Below are 17,812 nucleotides of genomic sequence, written 5' to 3'. Positions count from 1 at the left end.
AATTTCACTCACCAAAGAAAATCTGGCTGTTTTCCACTCTGCTTTTTCTTTTCTTGGGCTTTTGTGGTCTCATCAGGGAGGCGTTCTGGGCACTGGCCAGACAGCCCTGCTGCAGACAGTCTCCTTTCTTCCATGAGCAGGTGAGTCAGGCCTGGATGTGATTAGCCTTCCTCTAGCTCCTCCCACTTTGGGTAAGGTGACAGTGATTTTGTTAGCTGCCCAAGCCTTCCTGCAGACAAGCCCAGGGGCCTGGAATCGTGATAGTTTCTTATCCGTCACACGATTTATAACCAAGTCACCTCCAGATCTTTTCTGGAGGAAATCAAGGTGTATATGTCTATGTGTATATATATATATATATATATATATATATGACTTCCCTGGTGATCTTAGGTTAAGAATCCACTTGCCAATGCAGAGGACACAGGTTTGATCTCTGGTGCAAGAAGATCCCATGGGCCGCAGGGCAACTAAGCCCATTCACCACAACTACTGAGCCCGTGCTCTAGAGCTTGTGAGCCGCAACTACTGAAGCCCATGCACCCTAAAGCCTGTGCTCCGCAACAAGAGAAACCATTGCAATGAGAAGCCCGTGCACTGAAATAAAGAGTAGCTTCCACTCACTGCAACTAGAGAGAAAGCCTGTTCGCAGCAACGAAGACCCAGCACAGCCAAATATACATGTGCGGAGTGTGTGTGTATGTGTTTGTGTCCATGCTAAGTCAATTCAGTCGGGTCCGATTCTGTGCAACGCTGTGGACTGCAGCCTGCCAGGGTCCTCTGTCCATGTGATTCTCTGGGCAAGAGTACTGGAGTGGGTTGCCATGCTCTCCTCCAGGGGATCTTCCCGACCCAGGGAGTGAACCCAGGTCTCCAGAATTGCAGGCAGATTCTTTACCGTCTATCAATAGGAGGAACATACTTAGTAGTGAAACTTCTGGATATAACATAATATACAGGCTTTGCTTTTTCCTCTACAACCAGAACCATTTAAAAAATACGATTTTTGCATTGCTTGCTAATTTTCATTCATCTTAAATGTCATTATATCCTCTATAATGAATTGAGATGAGTTTACAATGCCATCTAAAATTGGTAAATTTTATTTTGTTAGACAATTTCAGTAAATTAAATAAATGACATTGTACCATGAAGCAGAACAGATGTAACTTGAAAAATTATAAATTCTGTTTTCCTCTAAGTTTGTTACAGTGAACCATTTATGGATTAAATGAGCTAATGGCCTGTACTCAATATATTCTGTTTCTATAAAATTACATATATATATATATATATATATATTTATATATATATATGTATGTATGTATGTATGGGCTTCCCAGGTGGGTCAGTGGTAAAGAATCCATCTGCCAATGCAGGAGACATGGGCTTGATCCCTGGATGGAGAAAATCCCCTGGAGAAGGAAATGGTAACCCACTCCAGTATTCTTGCCTGGGAAAATCCCGTGGACAGAGGAGCCTGGTGGGCTACAGTCCATGGGATTGACACAATTTAGTGACTGAACAACAATAAAAATAAATATACATTGCATTTTGTTTCTCCTTTCATCTGTCATTGGACATTTAAGTTCCTTCCATCCCTTGGCTATTGTGAATCATGCTGCTATGAACATGGGTGTGCAAATATTTTTCTGTAATAGAATTGCTTTAAAATTGGAGCTGCATTCTACTGATAACTTGGCTGATTTTAACCATTAAGAAATCAGTAACTCCACCCACAAGACCAGCCTCACTTGGCTGTGTTTGTTCTTGTAGTATATGAGATTGTCCTCATGAAGGATGAATTCTTGGAGTCAGAGGGCTGCAGGGACCTGGGTTCATACCTGGGCAGGTGTGTCTTCACAAACACACACCCCTGCTGGAGGGAAGGCTGGAAAAGTGGACGTCAACCATTTTCCATTTCAGAAACATAATGTAAAATTTCCCTCTTTTGGGCATTGGGGGGGTCATTGCTGTGTGGGTAGCCAGAAGAATGATACAAGCTTGTTACACTGGCATCTAGGATTTTCACATCCTGTTAGGTCACAACTCTACCTGCCTTTAATGGCTTGATGTGCCTGAAGAGATCACACCATGACATCTGTGTCTGAGTAGTGAGCATAAGTGTTGGGACACCAGTTTCCTGATGCTCATGACATCACCGGGAACCATGAGAAACCCCTGAACTTGGGTCCATGCTGGTTCTGCTCCCTGGGTTGTCTTCCTTACCTCCTTCTGCTGGAACCAGGTCTTGCCTTTCTTTAGGGTCCCACTTGAGTCTTAATTCCTTGGGAACCCACCATTCTTCTCTTGATCTGTTCTTATACTTTTATTCAGGCATGGATCTAGGTTTAATAGATCTTGAAGCATTTACAGTGGAAGAAAGGCGCCTTCTCTGAAAAAGTCATAAAAAATTTGATGAGTACGCTTACTAGGACCCCTCCCAGGACCCATGCAGTTGAGGGGTCTTGAAATTTAAGCTTCTTTAGCTTCTCTGTAAATCTGCTTCTGCTTATATTCATTCTCTTTTTCTCTTTCTTCCCCCTTTAAAAAATTAGAGTATAATTTATATACAATGAAAGTTACCCTTTTTACCATGTAGTTCTATGAACTTTAACAGACGCATACAATCGTGTAACTGTTATCACAGTATATAGAACCATTCCATCACATTCAAAAATTTCCCCATACCCCTTTGAAGTCAACTTCTCTCGCATCCCCAGCCTCTGGCAGTGCTTTCTGTTTCTGTCTCTAATAGTTCTGTCTTTTTCAGAATGTCATATAAGTGGAGTCAAGCAGCACGTAGCCTTTTGAGTTTGGCTTCCCTGGTGGTTCAGAAGGTAAAGAATCTGCCTGCAATGTGGGACATCCAGGTTTGATCCCTGAATTGGGAAGATGCCCTGGAGAAGAGAATGGCTACCCATTCCAGTATTCTTGCCTGGAAAATTCCATGGACAGATGAGCAGGGCAGGCTATAATCCATGGGGTCGCAAAGAGTTGAACACAACTAAGCAACTAACACCTTCACCTTCTTTCACTTAGCATAACACATTTGAATTTCAGCATGTTATTGCATGTCTCACCCATTCTGTGCCCAGCACTGAAGATGAAAGGAGGGGAAAGTCCCAGTTCCTGCCATCAGAGAGCTCACAGTCTAATGGAGGAAGCTCTTGGGCCCACCTCCATAGGCTTTTCCATCAGTATTTAGCACATGCAGCTTTGCTCGGCTAACTATCTCATTCTCATACACTTGGCACTCCAGGTACTTCTGATGACCCTGAACATAAAACCTTTTACCTTCTTGAGGTATCATGTTGGACTGGAAAGAGCAAAGGGTTTGAAGCCAGGAAGTGATGGCACTTTGAATCCAGCTTACCCACCTGGCAGCTCTGTGACTTTGTGTTAGACTCAGAATTTGGCACAGTGTGCTGAATGAATATCTGATGAACGGATGTAAGAATGGAACCTCCTTAAGTACCGGGCCCTACCTGTTTATAAAGGGGATAATAGTCACGACTTCACCCGACTGCCGTGGGCATCAGTGAGCACCTGGCGGGCAGCAGTAAAGATCTGTCCTGTTCCCCTCTCTCCCCTGGAGCCCTTTGATACCCCCCTTGGACAGATGTGTGCACATTGTGTAGACCTCCAAGCTGGGCACGGCAACACCAGCACCTGCTCTGTGGGAATGGTGGGGGGCACAAGCTGAGCAGACAGGTTCCCAGAGAATCCCACAGGTACCCCACAGCTACCACCTCAAATCTAGCTCAGAGTACCCCTCAGGCTTATTCCCCTTCCCCCTCTCTCATGGTGCAGGTAGGAAGGTCCATCACTACTTTCCTCTCACCAAGTATATCCCTTGTGCGTGCATGCTCAATCACTTCAGTTGTGTCTAAATCTTTTCAACCCCATGGACTGTAGCCCGCCAGGCTCCTCTCTCCATGAGATTCTCCAGGCAAGAATACTAGAGTGGGTTGCCATGCCCTCCTCCAAGGGATCGTCCCAACCCAGGGATCGAATCCAGGTCTCCCTCATTGCAGGCAGATTCTTTACCCACTGAGCCACCTGGGAAGCCCCATATCCCTTGCAGGGTGCTTTAGAGATAAGTTCACCAGGAGGAGAGCCATAACCCTTTACGAGGGGGCCATCTGGCCGAGAATAACTTTTCTGGCTCTCAGACCCTGGGAGGGGTTGTGAGCTGGGAAGTGGGCAACCACAGGACCGTCATTGTAAAGGAAACCCATTCTCTCCTTCAAAACACACTCAGTGAGACTCAATGCAGCAGTTATCAGCCAACTATTTGTATAATTATCTGTTTGCTGGCTGCCTTCCCTACCAGAGGACCCAGGGTAGATAGTAGATGCTCAAGAAATAATGATTGGATGAAAACTATTTTGTGCCTAAACAAATTGGCATTTGAAGACACTATTTCTGTAAATACAAGTGATCCTTTTATTTCTGTAGAAGGGAAGGAAACTAGTATTTGTCATCCTTCTACACTGCCTCTGAAATGTTAAATTCTCACCTACAGTCTCCTTGTTTAATATGTGCAGTGGCTATTGACCATAGGTGTTTTTCTTCTCTAGCCTCAAGGAAACTGGTCCAGAGGAGTTAAGAAACACACTCCCAGTCCCATAGGTAGTCAGTGATGAAACTGGATTCGGACTCAGGTCTGATGCCAGAGCTTGGCTTCTGGATTTCTTAAGAATAGAAATCTCAATCATATATATTTTTAAAAAAATACTCAGAGCGATACTTGAACAGGACTTGAGTGGGCTGGATTGCAGAGTTTAACACTTAACAGCATGAACTGAAATCTGCAGCATGTCTGTTCTGTTTTGTGTTTTTCTAAATTGGACTTTGGAGTATTTCTGTAATCCAATTTAAATTTGTATTTTTGCCACACACATTATACACCACTCTAAATAAGTAATAAACTCTTCTCTGTGCCAGGGCGATGGCTTCAGGATGGTTCTGGACTTCAGGGCAGGAGACCTGGGTTTGAGTCTTGTCAGATAAGGAAGGGGCCTTTGGTGGGTCTCTGAACCACTCTGAGCCTCAGTTTTTTATTGACTGTGAAAAGAACCCCAGTTGACTCAGAGGGTTGTGGTGTAGACCAAAGGAGCAAATAAAAGAATAAGGTGTTGGTTGGGGTGTTCCCCCAGGAACAGTTTTGTATGTTAGTCTCAAGTCTGCAGAGAGGAGTTGGACTTGAAGCACCCTGAAAAGAAAGTCTACGGGACTTCCCTGATGGTCTAGTGATTAAGACTCTGTGCTTCCAATGTGGCGGGGGGCAGCAGGGAGCATAGATTTGATCCCTGTTTGTAGAAGTTCTGCGTGCCTCCCAGTGAGACCAAGAGAAAGAGAGCAGGGTCTATAGGCAGGGGCTAGCAGAATCACATGCCACGTTGAGAAAGAAGGACATGGTTTGTTTATTTTTGGCTGAGATCAGCTTTGTTGTTGTTCAGTCACTAAGTCATGCCTGACTGTTTGTGACCCCATGGACTGCAGCACGCCAGGCTTCCCTGTCCTTCACTGTCCCCCAGAATTTGCTCAAACTCATGTCCATTGAGTCGGTAATGCCATCCAACCATCTCATCCTCTGTCGCCCCCTTCTCCTCTTGCCTTCATTCTTTCCCATCCTCAGGGTCTTTTCCAAAGATTCTTTGCGTCAGGCTAAAGGATTGGAGCTTCAGCTTCAGCATCAGTCCTTCCAGTGAATATTCAGAGTTGATTTCCTTTAGGATTGATTGATTTGATCTCCTTGTAGTCCAAGGGACTCTCAAGAGTCATTTCCAGTGCCACAGTTCAAAAGCATCAGTCCTTCAGTGCTCAGCCTTCTTTATGAGATTCCTTGTCTGTATTATAAGAAAAACAATTTCTCTCTCATAGGACATATGAAGATGAATAGTGATATTGCTTATAAAGAAGTTTGCACAGCCCCTGGTAACTAATGGATACTCAATAAATAAAGAGGAACTTATAAACCATAGTCATATAGTCTCCAAGGAGCCCAAATGCCCAGTGGGCCAGTTCTGCTGTTCTCGTGTTTTCTCCCTCTAGCCTTTTAGAAGGTCACAGTGGGTAAACAGAAGCAGGAGCCCAAGGGGTGGGACCCATGGCAACCAGAGCCCAGCTGGCTTGCCGTGCCATGGGAAGCTTGAGCTCTGCACCCGGCCTGAGAAGCGGCCCAGCTTAGGCTTGTGGATAACCACTGTGAAGGACGTTCCCTACACAGCATGGTAAAGATCAGGCTTGCTCAGTTGCATGTAGCACCCAGGCCCATAGTGTGTCCAAGACAGTCCTTTCAGAGCTATAGTATTAACAGCCCCTAGAGGTATATTATGTTTTTTGCAAATCGTTGTTTTGTCACATTGGACCCTCCAATATCAGGAAGTTGTGTCAAGCTTGGAGGCTAATACCTGGCCAGCTTTATGCATTTTTGGACACTAATACACACACACACACACACACATACACACACACACACACACACACTTACACTTATGAGTGTGAATTCTTCCAGATGTTTTTTCTTTTTAAGGTCAGGTTTTTTTTTTTTTTATCGATTTAATCAGTTTTATTTTATCTATTTACTTTAAAATTTTTTGCCGGCATTGCGTGGCATGTGGCCACACATGGTTAGTTTTTCCCTGACCAGGAATTGAACCTTTACCCCCTGCCTTTGGAAACTTAGGTTCTTAGTCACTTGACTGCCCCAGGGAAATCCCAGTATGAGTGTTTTAAGTGTGAGTTTGAATTCTGAGTTTTGATAAATGGACAATTATGTAGCTACCACTGCAGTCAAGATACAAGAAGGTCCCATCATTTTCCATAATTCTTTCACTCTACTTTGTAGTCACCTCTCTCACCATCTCTAGTCCTTGCACAGCTACTGATTTTTTTTTTTTTATCCTTGTAAACTTTCCTTTTTCAGAATAGCATATAAATGGAATCATACAGTATATTGGTTTAGGGTTTGACTTTTTTCATGGAGTTGTAACGCATTTGGGACTCCAAATGCTTTTGATTGCAGCAAGTTGAGTGGTTCTGAGATCCACATGGAAAACCAATGGCATTCCTGTAGAACATTAAAAACCAAGAGAAAATCTAATTTTAAAAACTCATAATACCATAAAAAAACCTCTTGAAATATATACTTAAGAATAAAGAAAACAAAACAAGTCCAAGGTCTTTATAGAGAAATCTGCAGCATATCTTGAAAAGACGGTGAGGAAGACTCAGTGGAAGGGACCATGTTCATGAAAAGGAAACCTGATGGTGACTCTTCCCAAGCAAATCTGTAATTTCAGTGTACTCTCAATCAGAATAGATTAAGTTTTTCATGGAACTTGGCAAGCTGTCATGAAATTCATATAGAAAATCTAAGGGCAAGAATAGGCAAGACAACGTTAAGAATATCAGGATTTAGGGGACTTCCCTGGTGGTCCAGTGGCTAAGACACTGTGCTCCCAATGTAGGTTCGACCCCTGGTCAGGGAACTAGATCCCACATGCCACAACTAAGAGTTTGCATGCTGCAGCTAAATCCTGCATGCTGCAATAAAAACTGAAGATCCCATATGCTGCAACTAAGACCCAGTGCAGCCAAATAAATAAACATTTTTTAAAAAAGAATATCAGGATTTATTATAAAGCTATGGAAATTAATACCCTGTGGTATAGGTGCATGGTTGGTTGGTAGACCAGGGTAAGGGAATGAAGAACTGAAATAATATCTATACATATTAGAAAACATTACATGTGATGGTAGAATTGAAAATCAGTGGGAAAGAATTTGGTAATTGTTATTAGAACAGTTGGGATCCTTACAAAAAAGCATGAAGTTGAATCCCTAACTCATAACGTACATAAAGATAAGTTCCAGATGAATTAAAACCTAATAGTGAAAAAGTGAACCTGAAAAACTTTTATGAGAAGATATATGTGGCCAGGATTTCCTCAACAAGCTATAAAAAAGCAAGCTATAAAAGACTGATATATTTATCATTTAAAATTTAAAACTTCTGTACAGCAGAAGGGACCACAGCAAAGAAAGTTAAAAGGGCCTTTTATTGGGAAAAGATGTTTGCAATCCATATGTCCGAGGCATAATTTATACCCAGAATTCACAAAGAAGTCCTAAAAATCAGTAAGAAAAAGATAAAGAACTGAGTGGGGTGGGGGAGGGAAGCAATATAAATAATTCAGTTAAGGGGGCCGAATGGCCAAGAGGCATAAAATGTTAATCCACTTCACTTGCAATTGAGGAAATATGGATTAAAACAAACTTGAGATACTGTTTCACATCCTTCAGATTGGCAAAAAAATTTTAAACCTGACTGTATTAGTTTGGCAAGACTGGAGAATCCTGTGCTTTCCGACGCAGGGGAACAGGTTTGATCCCTGGTTCAGGAAGATCCCACATGGCACGGAGCAACTCGGCCCATGTACGGAGAACCTCGGCCCATGTGCCACAACTGCTGAGCCTGCATGCTTCTACTGAAGGCTGTGTGCCTGGAACCAGTGCTTTGTAACAAGACAAGCCACTGAAATGAGAAGCCCACTCACTGCAATGAAGAGTAGCCCCCTCCTCATTGTAACTAGAGAAAGCCCAAGTGAAGCATTGGAGACCTAGCGCAACCAAAAATAATAATAATAATGGAGAACATCAGAACTCATTTATACTGCAGGAAGGAGTAGAGACTGGTATAACCTCTCTGGGGAGTGGTTTGGCATTGTCTGGAAGAAGGTGCTGTGCCCTGCAACTCAGCAGTTCCACACTGTGTGTAAACCCTAGAGTAAGTCACATGTGCCCAGGGAGACTTGTATGAGAATGTTCATTCTGGCTCTGTTTGTAATAGTGACAACTTGGAAAGGACCTAAATATGCATCAATAGAATGGGTAAATAAGCTGTGATAAATTCACATAATGAAATGGTATACAGAGGTTTACAGTGAGCTAGAGTGACTTCCCTGGTGATCCAGTGGTTAAGAATCTGCCTTCCAGAAATAGATCGCCAGTCCAGGTTCAATGCATGAGACAGGGTGCTCAGGGCTGGTGCACTGGGATGACCTGTGGGATGGGGAGGGAGGTGGGAGAGAGGTTCAGGATGGGGAACACATGGACACCCATGGCTGATTCATGTCAATGTATGGCAAAAACCACTACAATACTGTAAAGTAATTAGCCTCCAATTAAAAGAAATTAATTAATTAAAAAAAAATGAATCTGCCTTACAGTGCAAGGGATGTGGGTTTGATCTCCTATCAGGGAACTAAGATCCCACACACTAACTAGAGAGCCTGTGTACGGCAATGAAGACCCAACACAACAACAAAAAAGATCTAGAAAGACAAGTCTCAGTATGGATCAAAATTTCAAAACCATAAGTTTGAATGAAGAAAGATTTCAATGGAATACATATAGTGTGATTCCATTTATATAATGTTTAAATAGAAATACATTTTTGTCTGTTTCAGCATGGCTTACAGAGTTAGTGAAATATTAGTGAGAAATAGAATGAGAAACACTGAATTCAGGAGGTTATTTGGGGGAAGGAAAGAAAGAAAAATATGAGAAAAGAGTACATATGGGAGACTTCAGGTCTCTCTCTCCTGTTTTAAGTTTTTTCCATCTTAAAAATTATAGCATATTTATTGAAATGCCAGTAGGCACTCTAGCACCAAGGAGGACCCTTGTGTGACAGCAGCAAGTAAAAATGGTCTTGGAAATTAATTCTCTTGGAAAGTAATCAAAACTGATTTGTAGGGACTTCCCTGGTGGTCCAGTGGCTAAGACTCCATGCTCCCAATCCAGGGGACCCAGGTTCAATCCCTGATCAGGGATCTAGATCCCACGTGCTGCAACTAAGAGTTCTCATGCTGCAGCTAAAGATCCTGCATGCCACGACAAAGATCTAAGATCCTATGTGCTGCAACTGAGACCCAACACAGCCAAATAGATAAAAATAAGTAAATATTTTAAAAAATGGATTCATAAACTTTCATAGAAAAACCTACATAGGACGATAATCAGAAATTGTATATTTTGCATCAATGCCAAGGGTGCATATTGCTGCCAGTGCTGGGGTCCCAGCAGGGCTGGGAAATGGTGAGGCGGCTGGAAGCAGAGCTGACTGAGTGTTGAGGGGGGAACCTGTGGACTTGGCCAAGATGAGATCAGGCATGGGCTCAACCTCTTGGACCCTCCACTGTTGTTTGGCTTGGTGAGCCCAGTGAGGGGCTCAGTGGGGCTCAGTCAGGCTTTCAACAGACCCCTTACCTCTCTTCTTGTGCAGTGCTAAGTCGCTTCAGTCGTGTCCAACTTTTTGTGACCCCATGGACGGGCCATGGCTACTAGAGTAGCCTGCCAGGCTCCTCTGTCCATGGGATTCTCCAGGCAAGAATACTGGAGTGAGTTGCCATGCTCTCCCCCAGGGGATTTTCCCAACCCAGGGATTGAACTTGAGTCTCTATGTCTCCTACATTGGCAGGTAGGTTCTTTACCACTAGTGCCACCTGGGAAGCCCTTTCTTCTTAGGAAATTTTAACTCCTTGGAAGTTAACTGGAGAAAGAAGAGAGGCCCCTGGGTCCTGCTCAAAGCAGTTATCTTATGTCATTTAAGCTGAAGGAAAGGAGCAGGGCCCAAGGATTGAAAAACAGCACCTAGACAAGGGTTTCTCCACCTTGGCACTTCTGATGTTGTGGACCCGATCAGGCTTTGGGGGGCTGTCCTGTGTGTTGTAGGATGTTGAACAGCATCCCAGGCCTCCCCCTACGAGATGCCAGTAGCGTTCTCTGAGTTGTGATGACCTGCATGTTTCCAGATGTTGCCCAGATGTCCCACTCCCAGTTGGGAACTGCTGTCTCAGAGGTTAGCGTTCATAGGAGGCACATTGCGGCGCCCACCCACCCCCTGCAGCTGGGGGAAAGCGAAGGAGGCAACCCAGATGAAGCTCCTAGTTTGGAGCAAGGGGAGGAATGAAGGGCAAGATAGCAGGGATGCGGCAAGCAGATACATGGAGGCAACAGGTTGGGTTGGGGGCTTCCGGGGAGCGGTAAATGGCCATGGGCAGAGGGTGGGTGGGTGCAGAGCTCTGTGGCTCTGGAGCGCCGGGTGGGACTCCGTTCACAGACAACCAGGTGGAGTGTGTGAGCACAGAGCCTCGTTTCCCCTCTACAGAAGGCACTCAAGCCTTCCTTCCATGCTTGAGCCAACCTTAAGCACTTAAGTGGCTTTATTCCTCCTAAGCATTGTACAGCTTTTCTCTTGACCTTGTAGAGAGAGTTATGTGGATATGAAGTGGGCTGAAGTTCCTTGGAGAGAGGTTGCAGTTGTTTGATATTTATTCATCCATCAGACGTTCATCCAGCACCCACTTGGGCAGGGGCTGTGTCCGGTGCTGGGGACCCCACTAATCCCCTAGGCCTGGATGGTCTGACCCAGTCAGCACAGGCCACCCTGGGAGAAGACAGTCAGCCTGTTGTCAGGCTGCCCGGGTCACATCCCAGCTTAGCTCCTGGCTGTTTGTCCCTGTAAGCCTCAGTGTCCTAGTCTGTAAAATGGAGTAGTAAGAATTCTTCCCTGTAGAGAGAAAGGGCAACCCACTCTGGTGTTCTTGCCTGGAGAATTCCATGGACAGAGAGGAACCTGGCGGGCTACAGTCCATGGGGTCGCAAAGAGTCAGACACGACTGAGCACCTAAGCACAGGAATTCTTAGGGCTTCCCTGGTGGCTCAGATGAAAAAGAATCTGCCTGCAATGCAGGAAGCCTCGGTTTGATCCCTGGGTCAGGAAGATCCCCTGGAGAAGGGATTGACAACCCACTCCAGTATTCTTGCCTGGAGAATTCCATGGACATAGGAGCCTGGTGGGCTACAGTCCATGGGGTCACAAAGAGTCGGACATGACTGAGCAACTAACACTACAAGAATTCTTATCCTGTTGATGTTGAGAGGACTGAGAGAATAGATAGCCTATAGAGCAGTGCTTGGCATGGGTGAACACTCAGTGATTTTAATATCATTATTTTTAATGTCTTATTATTAAAATATAAGAGCTGTAAGAGACTTAACACGTGTCAAGAAAATCCTGAGAGACAACAAATCAAAGACTCACAGAAGTGGCTCTGTTGAGATGGTCTTAAAGGATTAGTGAGACTTGGGGGGGGTGGTGTTGGTGAGGTGTGGATTTGTGGGAAGGTCATGCACTAAGATGCAGGCAGAAGAGCAAGCTGGGGGACTTCCCTGGTGGTCCAGTGGCTAAGACTCCAAGCTCCCTTGGTCAGGGAACTAGCCACAGCTGAGTTTGAATGCTGCAAGTAAGACCTGACACAGCCAAATAAGTAAATTTTTAAAAAATTGAAGAAGAGGTAACCAATAGGAAGTCACACACGTTTTTAAAAAAGTTTATTTATTTTTATTCTTTTGGTTGTACTGGGTCTTAGTTGTGACATGCAGGAACTTCCATCTTTAGTTGCAGCATGCAAACTCTTTAGTTATGGCATGTGGGATCTAGTTCCCTGACTGTGGATAGAACCTCGGCCCCCTGCTATGAGAGCATGAAATCTTAGCCACTGGCCTACTGAAAGGTGGTTGCTGAGCCACGAAAGACGCTTCTTGGCCTCTGGAAGAGAAGAATTCAGTCCGGGGCCAGTGACAAAGACAAGTCTTGATCACTCAGAGCTTTTGTATAATAAAGTTTTATTAAACTATAAAAGAGATAGAGAAAGCTTCTGACATAGACATCACAAGGGGGTAGAAAGAGTGCCCCCCTGCTAGTCTTTAGCCAGATGTTATATAGCTATTGGCAAGCTGTTAATTATAGAAAGGAGATGTCTCAAAACTCAGAGTGGCACCAGGCCCCTCACCCACAATATTCATTTTGAGATAACATTGGCACTAGGTGAGTTATCCTGGGCCATAAAATTATTGACTTGAATCTTGAGGAAAGGCAGGTTTCCAAGTAAATATATAGTTTCATTAACATAGATTAGGAGAACAATGTATGTGTTAAATATACAGGTTTGAAAGACAGAGTCTAGGGTAAACTCATAGCTCATTAACATAGCTTAAGACAAACATTTCCATAAGAAAAGTGCATTGGTTAGCTCAAGGTTTGAGAAAAGTTAAGTTCAGGTAGAACCAGGTGTCATTATGGCAACACAGAATTTTAAGAGAAACCTTTTTAAAATTTGTATAGAGAAGGGGAAAAAAATCTAACACTTGTTTGCTTCCTCCTGCTGCTTAAGAGAGAGAGAAAAAATGTCTGACACTTGCAGCCTATTTCCTCCCTTTGGAGACCCCTGGCCTTCCTGCCTGTTACCCACTCATTACCAGGGAAGTCCCAGGAAGTGACACGTTGTAAACCTGCAAGCGTGGCTCAGTGGGGAACAGCCACTGGCCAGGAGGTTAGGGTTAGGTCTGGAGCTGAGGGAGGCGGGGAAAGAGAAGGGCCTGGCCAGGGGGACTTGCTCTGAATGGACATCAATCCCAAACCCCTTTGGCATGGACCTGCTTCATTTATTTTTTTTCTCCAAAATAGATTTAGGAGAACTTGCCCTTTTCATTCCATTCTCCTTCCTCTGGGCAGTGAAATACTGGGTCTAGTCCCTTACATGCCGGTGTTTCTGAGCTTTTGGAGACTGGAAAGCACAGGCACATTTGTCTTGCTGTCCCTGTGCTGTCAAACGGGAGCCAGGTGGGGGGATGCTGGTAGCCATTCACACCTGAGTCCCCCAGGCAGATGGAGCACAGGCCTCCTTTGTCTTGGCCCTCATGAGGCTTTCCACCTCTATGTCCACTCGGGGGGTGTCGCTGGCCTTTGGGGTTCACAGAAGACCTGATCCATGGGCTGTCAGGTCAAGATGGACTTTCCACCTGTCTCTCCTGCTGCTCACACGCTGCCTCAAGGCAGGGGCTGGACACTCTCCTGGCCATTGCTGTTGTTCAGCCTTGCTTGTTGTTCAGTCGCATCTGACTCTTGGCGACCCCATGGACTGCAGCATTGCAGGCTCCTCTGTCCTGGCAGACGTGACTATTGACCAGGGCCTCTGTGCCAAAGGAGGGCGTGTTTGTTTCTCTGGGGCCTGTGACCTTGTGCTGGAGGCTTTGCTGAAGCAGCCTGGTGCTGTCCAGCATCTCCTTGCTACTGAGACCTCAGCCCCAAAGTCATGAACATCCCTTGGGTGGCTCTGACCCTTGCTTCACCACTTTCTGAAGCTTCCCAGAGGAAACACTTATTTACCAAGCACTTCCTCTGCCCAAGGGGTGTGGGTTAGACTCATAAGCAGACAACATCAAGTCAACTTTGTGGAACTTGTCTTGTGGGAGAGAGAGACATGGAAAAAACTGATGCAAGTGATATGGATCAGAGCTAAGAAAGGAGACCATCCAGGGTGTGGCAGTGAAGAACAGAACAGGAACCTAATCTTCAGGGGATGCTGAGGTCAGGAAAGGTCTCATGGATGAAGGGGGATTCTCCTGAGTATCTGAGAATATTGCTTAGGGGCGAAGTGGGGCTAGTGGCCGGGGGGAAGGGGGGAGGTTGGGGAAACCTCCTCCTCTGAGCTGACTTGTGACAGATCCCAGTGGACTTCTTTGGGCTGCCTGTGTCTTTGGCACTGTGGCCATCTTTTTTTTTTTTTAATTAATTTTTTGACATTATATTTGGCTGCACCAGGTCTTAGTTGCAACACACAGGATCTTGGATCTTCACCGTGGCATGCAGGATTCTTTTTTAGTTGAGACATTCGAACTCTTAGTTGCGGTATGTGGGATCCCTGACCAGGAATTGAACCTGGGCCCCCTGCGTTGGACTCAATGGACATGAGTTTGAGCAAACTTCAGGAGATGGTAAAGGACAGGGAAGCCTGGCATGCTGCAGTCCATAGGGTTGCAAAGAGTCAGACATGACTGAATGACCAAACAACCCCTGCATTAGAAGTGCAGAGTCTTAGCCACTGGACAGTCAGTGGAGGTCACCCTCTCTTTTTGAATTTTCTTGTTTTCTTTCAGACTATGTTTTTGTCCCTTTGGCTGTCTTATCTAGCTCCTTAGATACAATTTCAGCCTTCCCAGGGCGTGGCCTTGCTCTCCAATGCGGTGGACAGTGTTGGTAAGGAGTCAGGCACAGAGGAGGCCAGTCTGGCTTCCCCTCCTTTATCCCTTACTGGTCATGGAACTAGGCAAGCTCGGACTAGCCGCTCCAGCCTTGGTGCCATGTCTATGGACGAGGTTCTTATTACCAAGGCTGTCTGAGCTCGTGTCTGCAGAGCATTTAGTGCAGGGCCTGTGTGAGTCAAGGTTACAAAACCCTTTCCCCTTCCCATTCAGCACCAGAAACAGACTTGGTTCAGTTAGCTTTCTGTTTTTCCATGGAAACCTGATGAATGTAGACTGTCAAGGTATTACCTGCCACAGCTTATTGTAAAACTAAGCCCTGCTTGATAAATAGCATCTGATGGGAGTCCTCTGTATGACAACCCCCCCCCCACCACCTCCCGGTGAACTAGCCATGGCTTTGGGCTTCCTGAGTGTGGTGTCCCCTTGCATGGCTCTGTCCATAGGGTTGTCACATGCGTTGCTGGCCCTTGTGGGGACAGAGCCAGGATGGTACAACAGCTGGCACATGAATTGACACGTAGAGGTGACTTCACCTGTCAGGTGAAAGGATGAAACCCTTCCAGTGCCAGCATCCTGTCAATTCATTCATTTAAAAATATCTATTGAGGGGACTTCCCTGGTGGTCCAGTGGTTAAGAATCCACCTGCCAATGCAGGGGATATGAGTTCAATCCCTGGTCTGGGAAGATCCCACATGCCACAGGGCAACTAAGCACCACAGCTACTGAGCCTGTGCTCTAGAGCCTGCAAGCTGCAACTACTGAAGCCCGCACACCCTAGAGCCGACGCTCCACAGCAAGAAAAGCCACCACAATGAGAAGTCCAAGCACCACAACTAGAGTGTAGCCCCCACTCACCACAAGTAGAAAAGCCTATGCCCAGCAATGAAGACCCAGCACAGCCAAAAATAAATAACTGAATAAAATTAAAATAATAATTATTAAAGTATCTACTGAGTCTCCTATGTGGTAGGTGCTGGAAATACACTGTTGAACAAAACAGATCCATTCTGTGCCCTGAGGCACTTAGAGTCCAGTTGGGGGATGCTGTCAATCAAAACATCACATGCCCTGGTCAAATTGTGCATCATGCTTTGAGAGCGTAGTGGGAAGATTTAACTTAGGGGGAGAGGTCAGGGAAGGCTTCCAGGAAGAGGTCATATGGAGCTGGCATCTGATGAGTGAATAGGCACCAACCTGACAAAGAAGGAGGTGGGGGGGTGTGATGCAGAGATTCCAGAAGGAAAGGACAGAACAGGCAAAGACTCGGCTGTTGGGGGTGGGGAAGGGACAAAGTAGAGAGAATGAGGGCAAGTGGAGCTGTGTTATGCAGAGTCTGATTATTTAATGACCTGGTGCAAGGCCCCAGGTGTGATGACTCAGTGAGAGCTGAAGCCCAAACAGTCACACTGGTGTCATTATTTTTGCTTCTACATCTTCAGAGCAGCAGGACGCAGGTTAATGCAAGGTGGGGATTTAGCTGTCTGGTGGGAGGAAGGGTTGGATTTACAAACTGAACAGCTGATTCTGACTGCAGGATGCTGAAATCCAGTCTGAAGGGGGTGAAATTTGAAGAAACTTGGAGTGGTGTGGTTTTGGTAGAAAAGGAAGCCCAAGGTGTAGGTGGGCTTAAGAGAGCATCTGATGGGGACTAGCAGCAGGGAGGAACATCGGGCCTTTTAAAAACATCTGTATAATTATTAATTTGTAGCTTTGGCTGTGCTCCATCTTCGTGGCTGCAAGGACTCTTTCCTAGTTGCAGAGTGGGGGCTGCTCCTCCTTGCGGTACGTGGGTTTCTCTTTGTGGGGGCTTCTCTTGCTTCGGAGCACAGGCTCTAGGTACACAGGCTTCACAAGTTTCAGTGTGCAGGTGTGGTTGCTCCACGGCAGGTGGGATCTTCTCAGACCAGGGATGGAATCTGTGTCCCCTGCATTGACAGGTGGATTCTTATCCACTGGACCAGCAGGGAAATCCACTGGGCCTCTAATTTCAGGGGTCTTGGCTGCTCAGCTTGGTTTCCCACCTCCAGAGCCCCTGATCCTCCCATTTTTGGCTTCCATGACCCCAAACCACCCTCCTGTGTTGCCAAATGACAGATGGAAGGAGGGTGGGTGTAGAGTTGTAACAGATCATAGAGGTTCCTAAGCATGTCCCAGCCATGAGCAGAAAAGCTTCAGGGTCTTCAGAAAAACAACCCAAGCCCCACAGAAGCATGTTCCGTAGCTCAGAGGATGCTCTGGCACTGAAGACAACATTTTCCACCAAACAGAATGAGTGAAAATCACACTTCTCACTTTTTCCCTCTTTCTCTTCCCTCCAGGCTAATATTTGGCACTCTTTACCCTGCGTATTATTCCTACAAGGCTGTGAAGTCAAAGGACATTAAAGAATATGTAAGTAGCACAATTTTTGAGTGGGTGGGGTGGGTGATGATGGGGTTAAGTGGGGGAGGCTGAGCATGAAGTGGAGGCAGAGCAGATGCCCTCTTTGGTGGGTGCTGGGAGCAGCGTGGTACAGTGACCTGCCAGATATCACCCAGGAGTCCTCTCCTTTAACCTTGCTACCCTTTAGCAAGGTTAAAGGAGATTCCATACCCTTTTAAGAAGAGTCATGAGGTAGAGGCCATAGGAAAAGAGATGATTGCCTATTCACACAATTTTTTCATTGACTGGTGGTCATGACTGTGACAT

General features: G+C 45.6%; 1 protein-coding gene across 11 annotated transcripts in view; it reads left to right on the top strand.

Annotated features, from left to right (window-relative positions):
- REEP1 (receptor accessory protein 1) overlaps window positions 1-17,812 on the top strand; it is a 129,390-nt gene that overhangs the window by 39,736 nt on the left and 71,842 nt on the right. For all 11 annotated transcript variants that reach the window (XM_043917806.1, XM_043917815.1, XM_043917810.1 and 8 more), the window contains exon 2: window positions 17,443-17,515. In XM_043917806.1, coding sequence (XP_043773741.1) covers window positions 17,443-17,515 — 73 coding nt within the window. The remainder of the gene's footprint in view (window positions 1-17,442; window positions 17,516-17,812) is intronic.

Source organism: Cervus elaphus, chromosome 11, assembly GCF_910594005.1.
Source record: "Cervus elaphus chromosome 11, mCerEla1.1, whole genome shotgun sequence".
NCBI classification, from domain to species: domain Eukaryota; kingdom Metazoa; phylum Chordata; class Mammalia; order Artiodactyla; family Cervidae; genus Cervus; species Cervus elaphus.
This window is presented reverse-complemented; position numbering and strand designations above follow the sequence as displayed.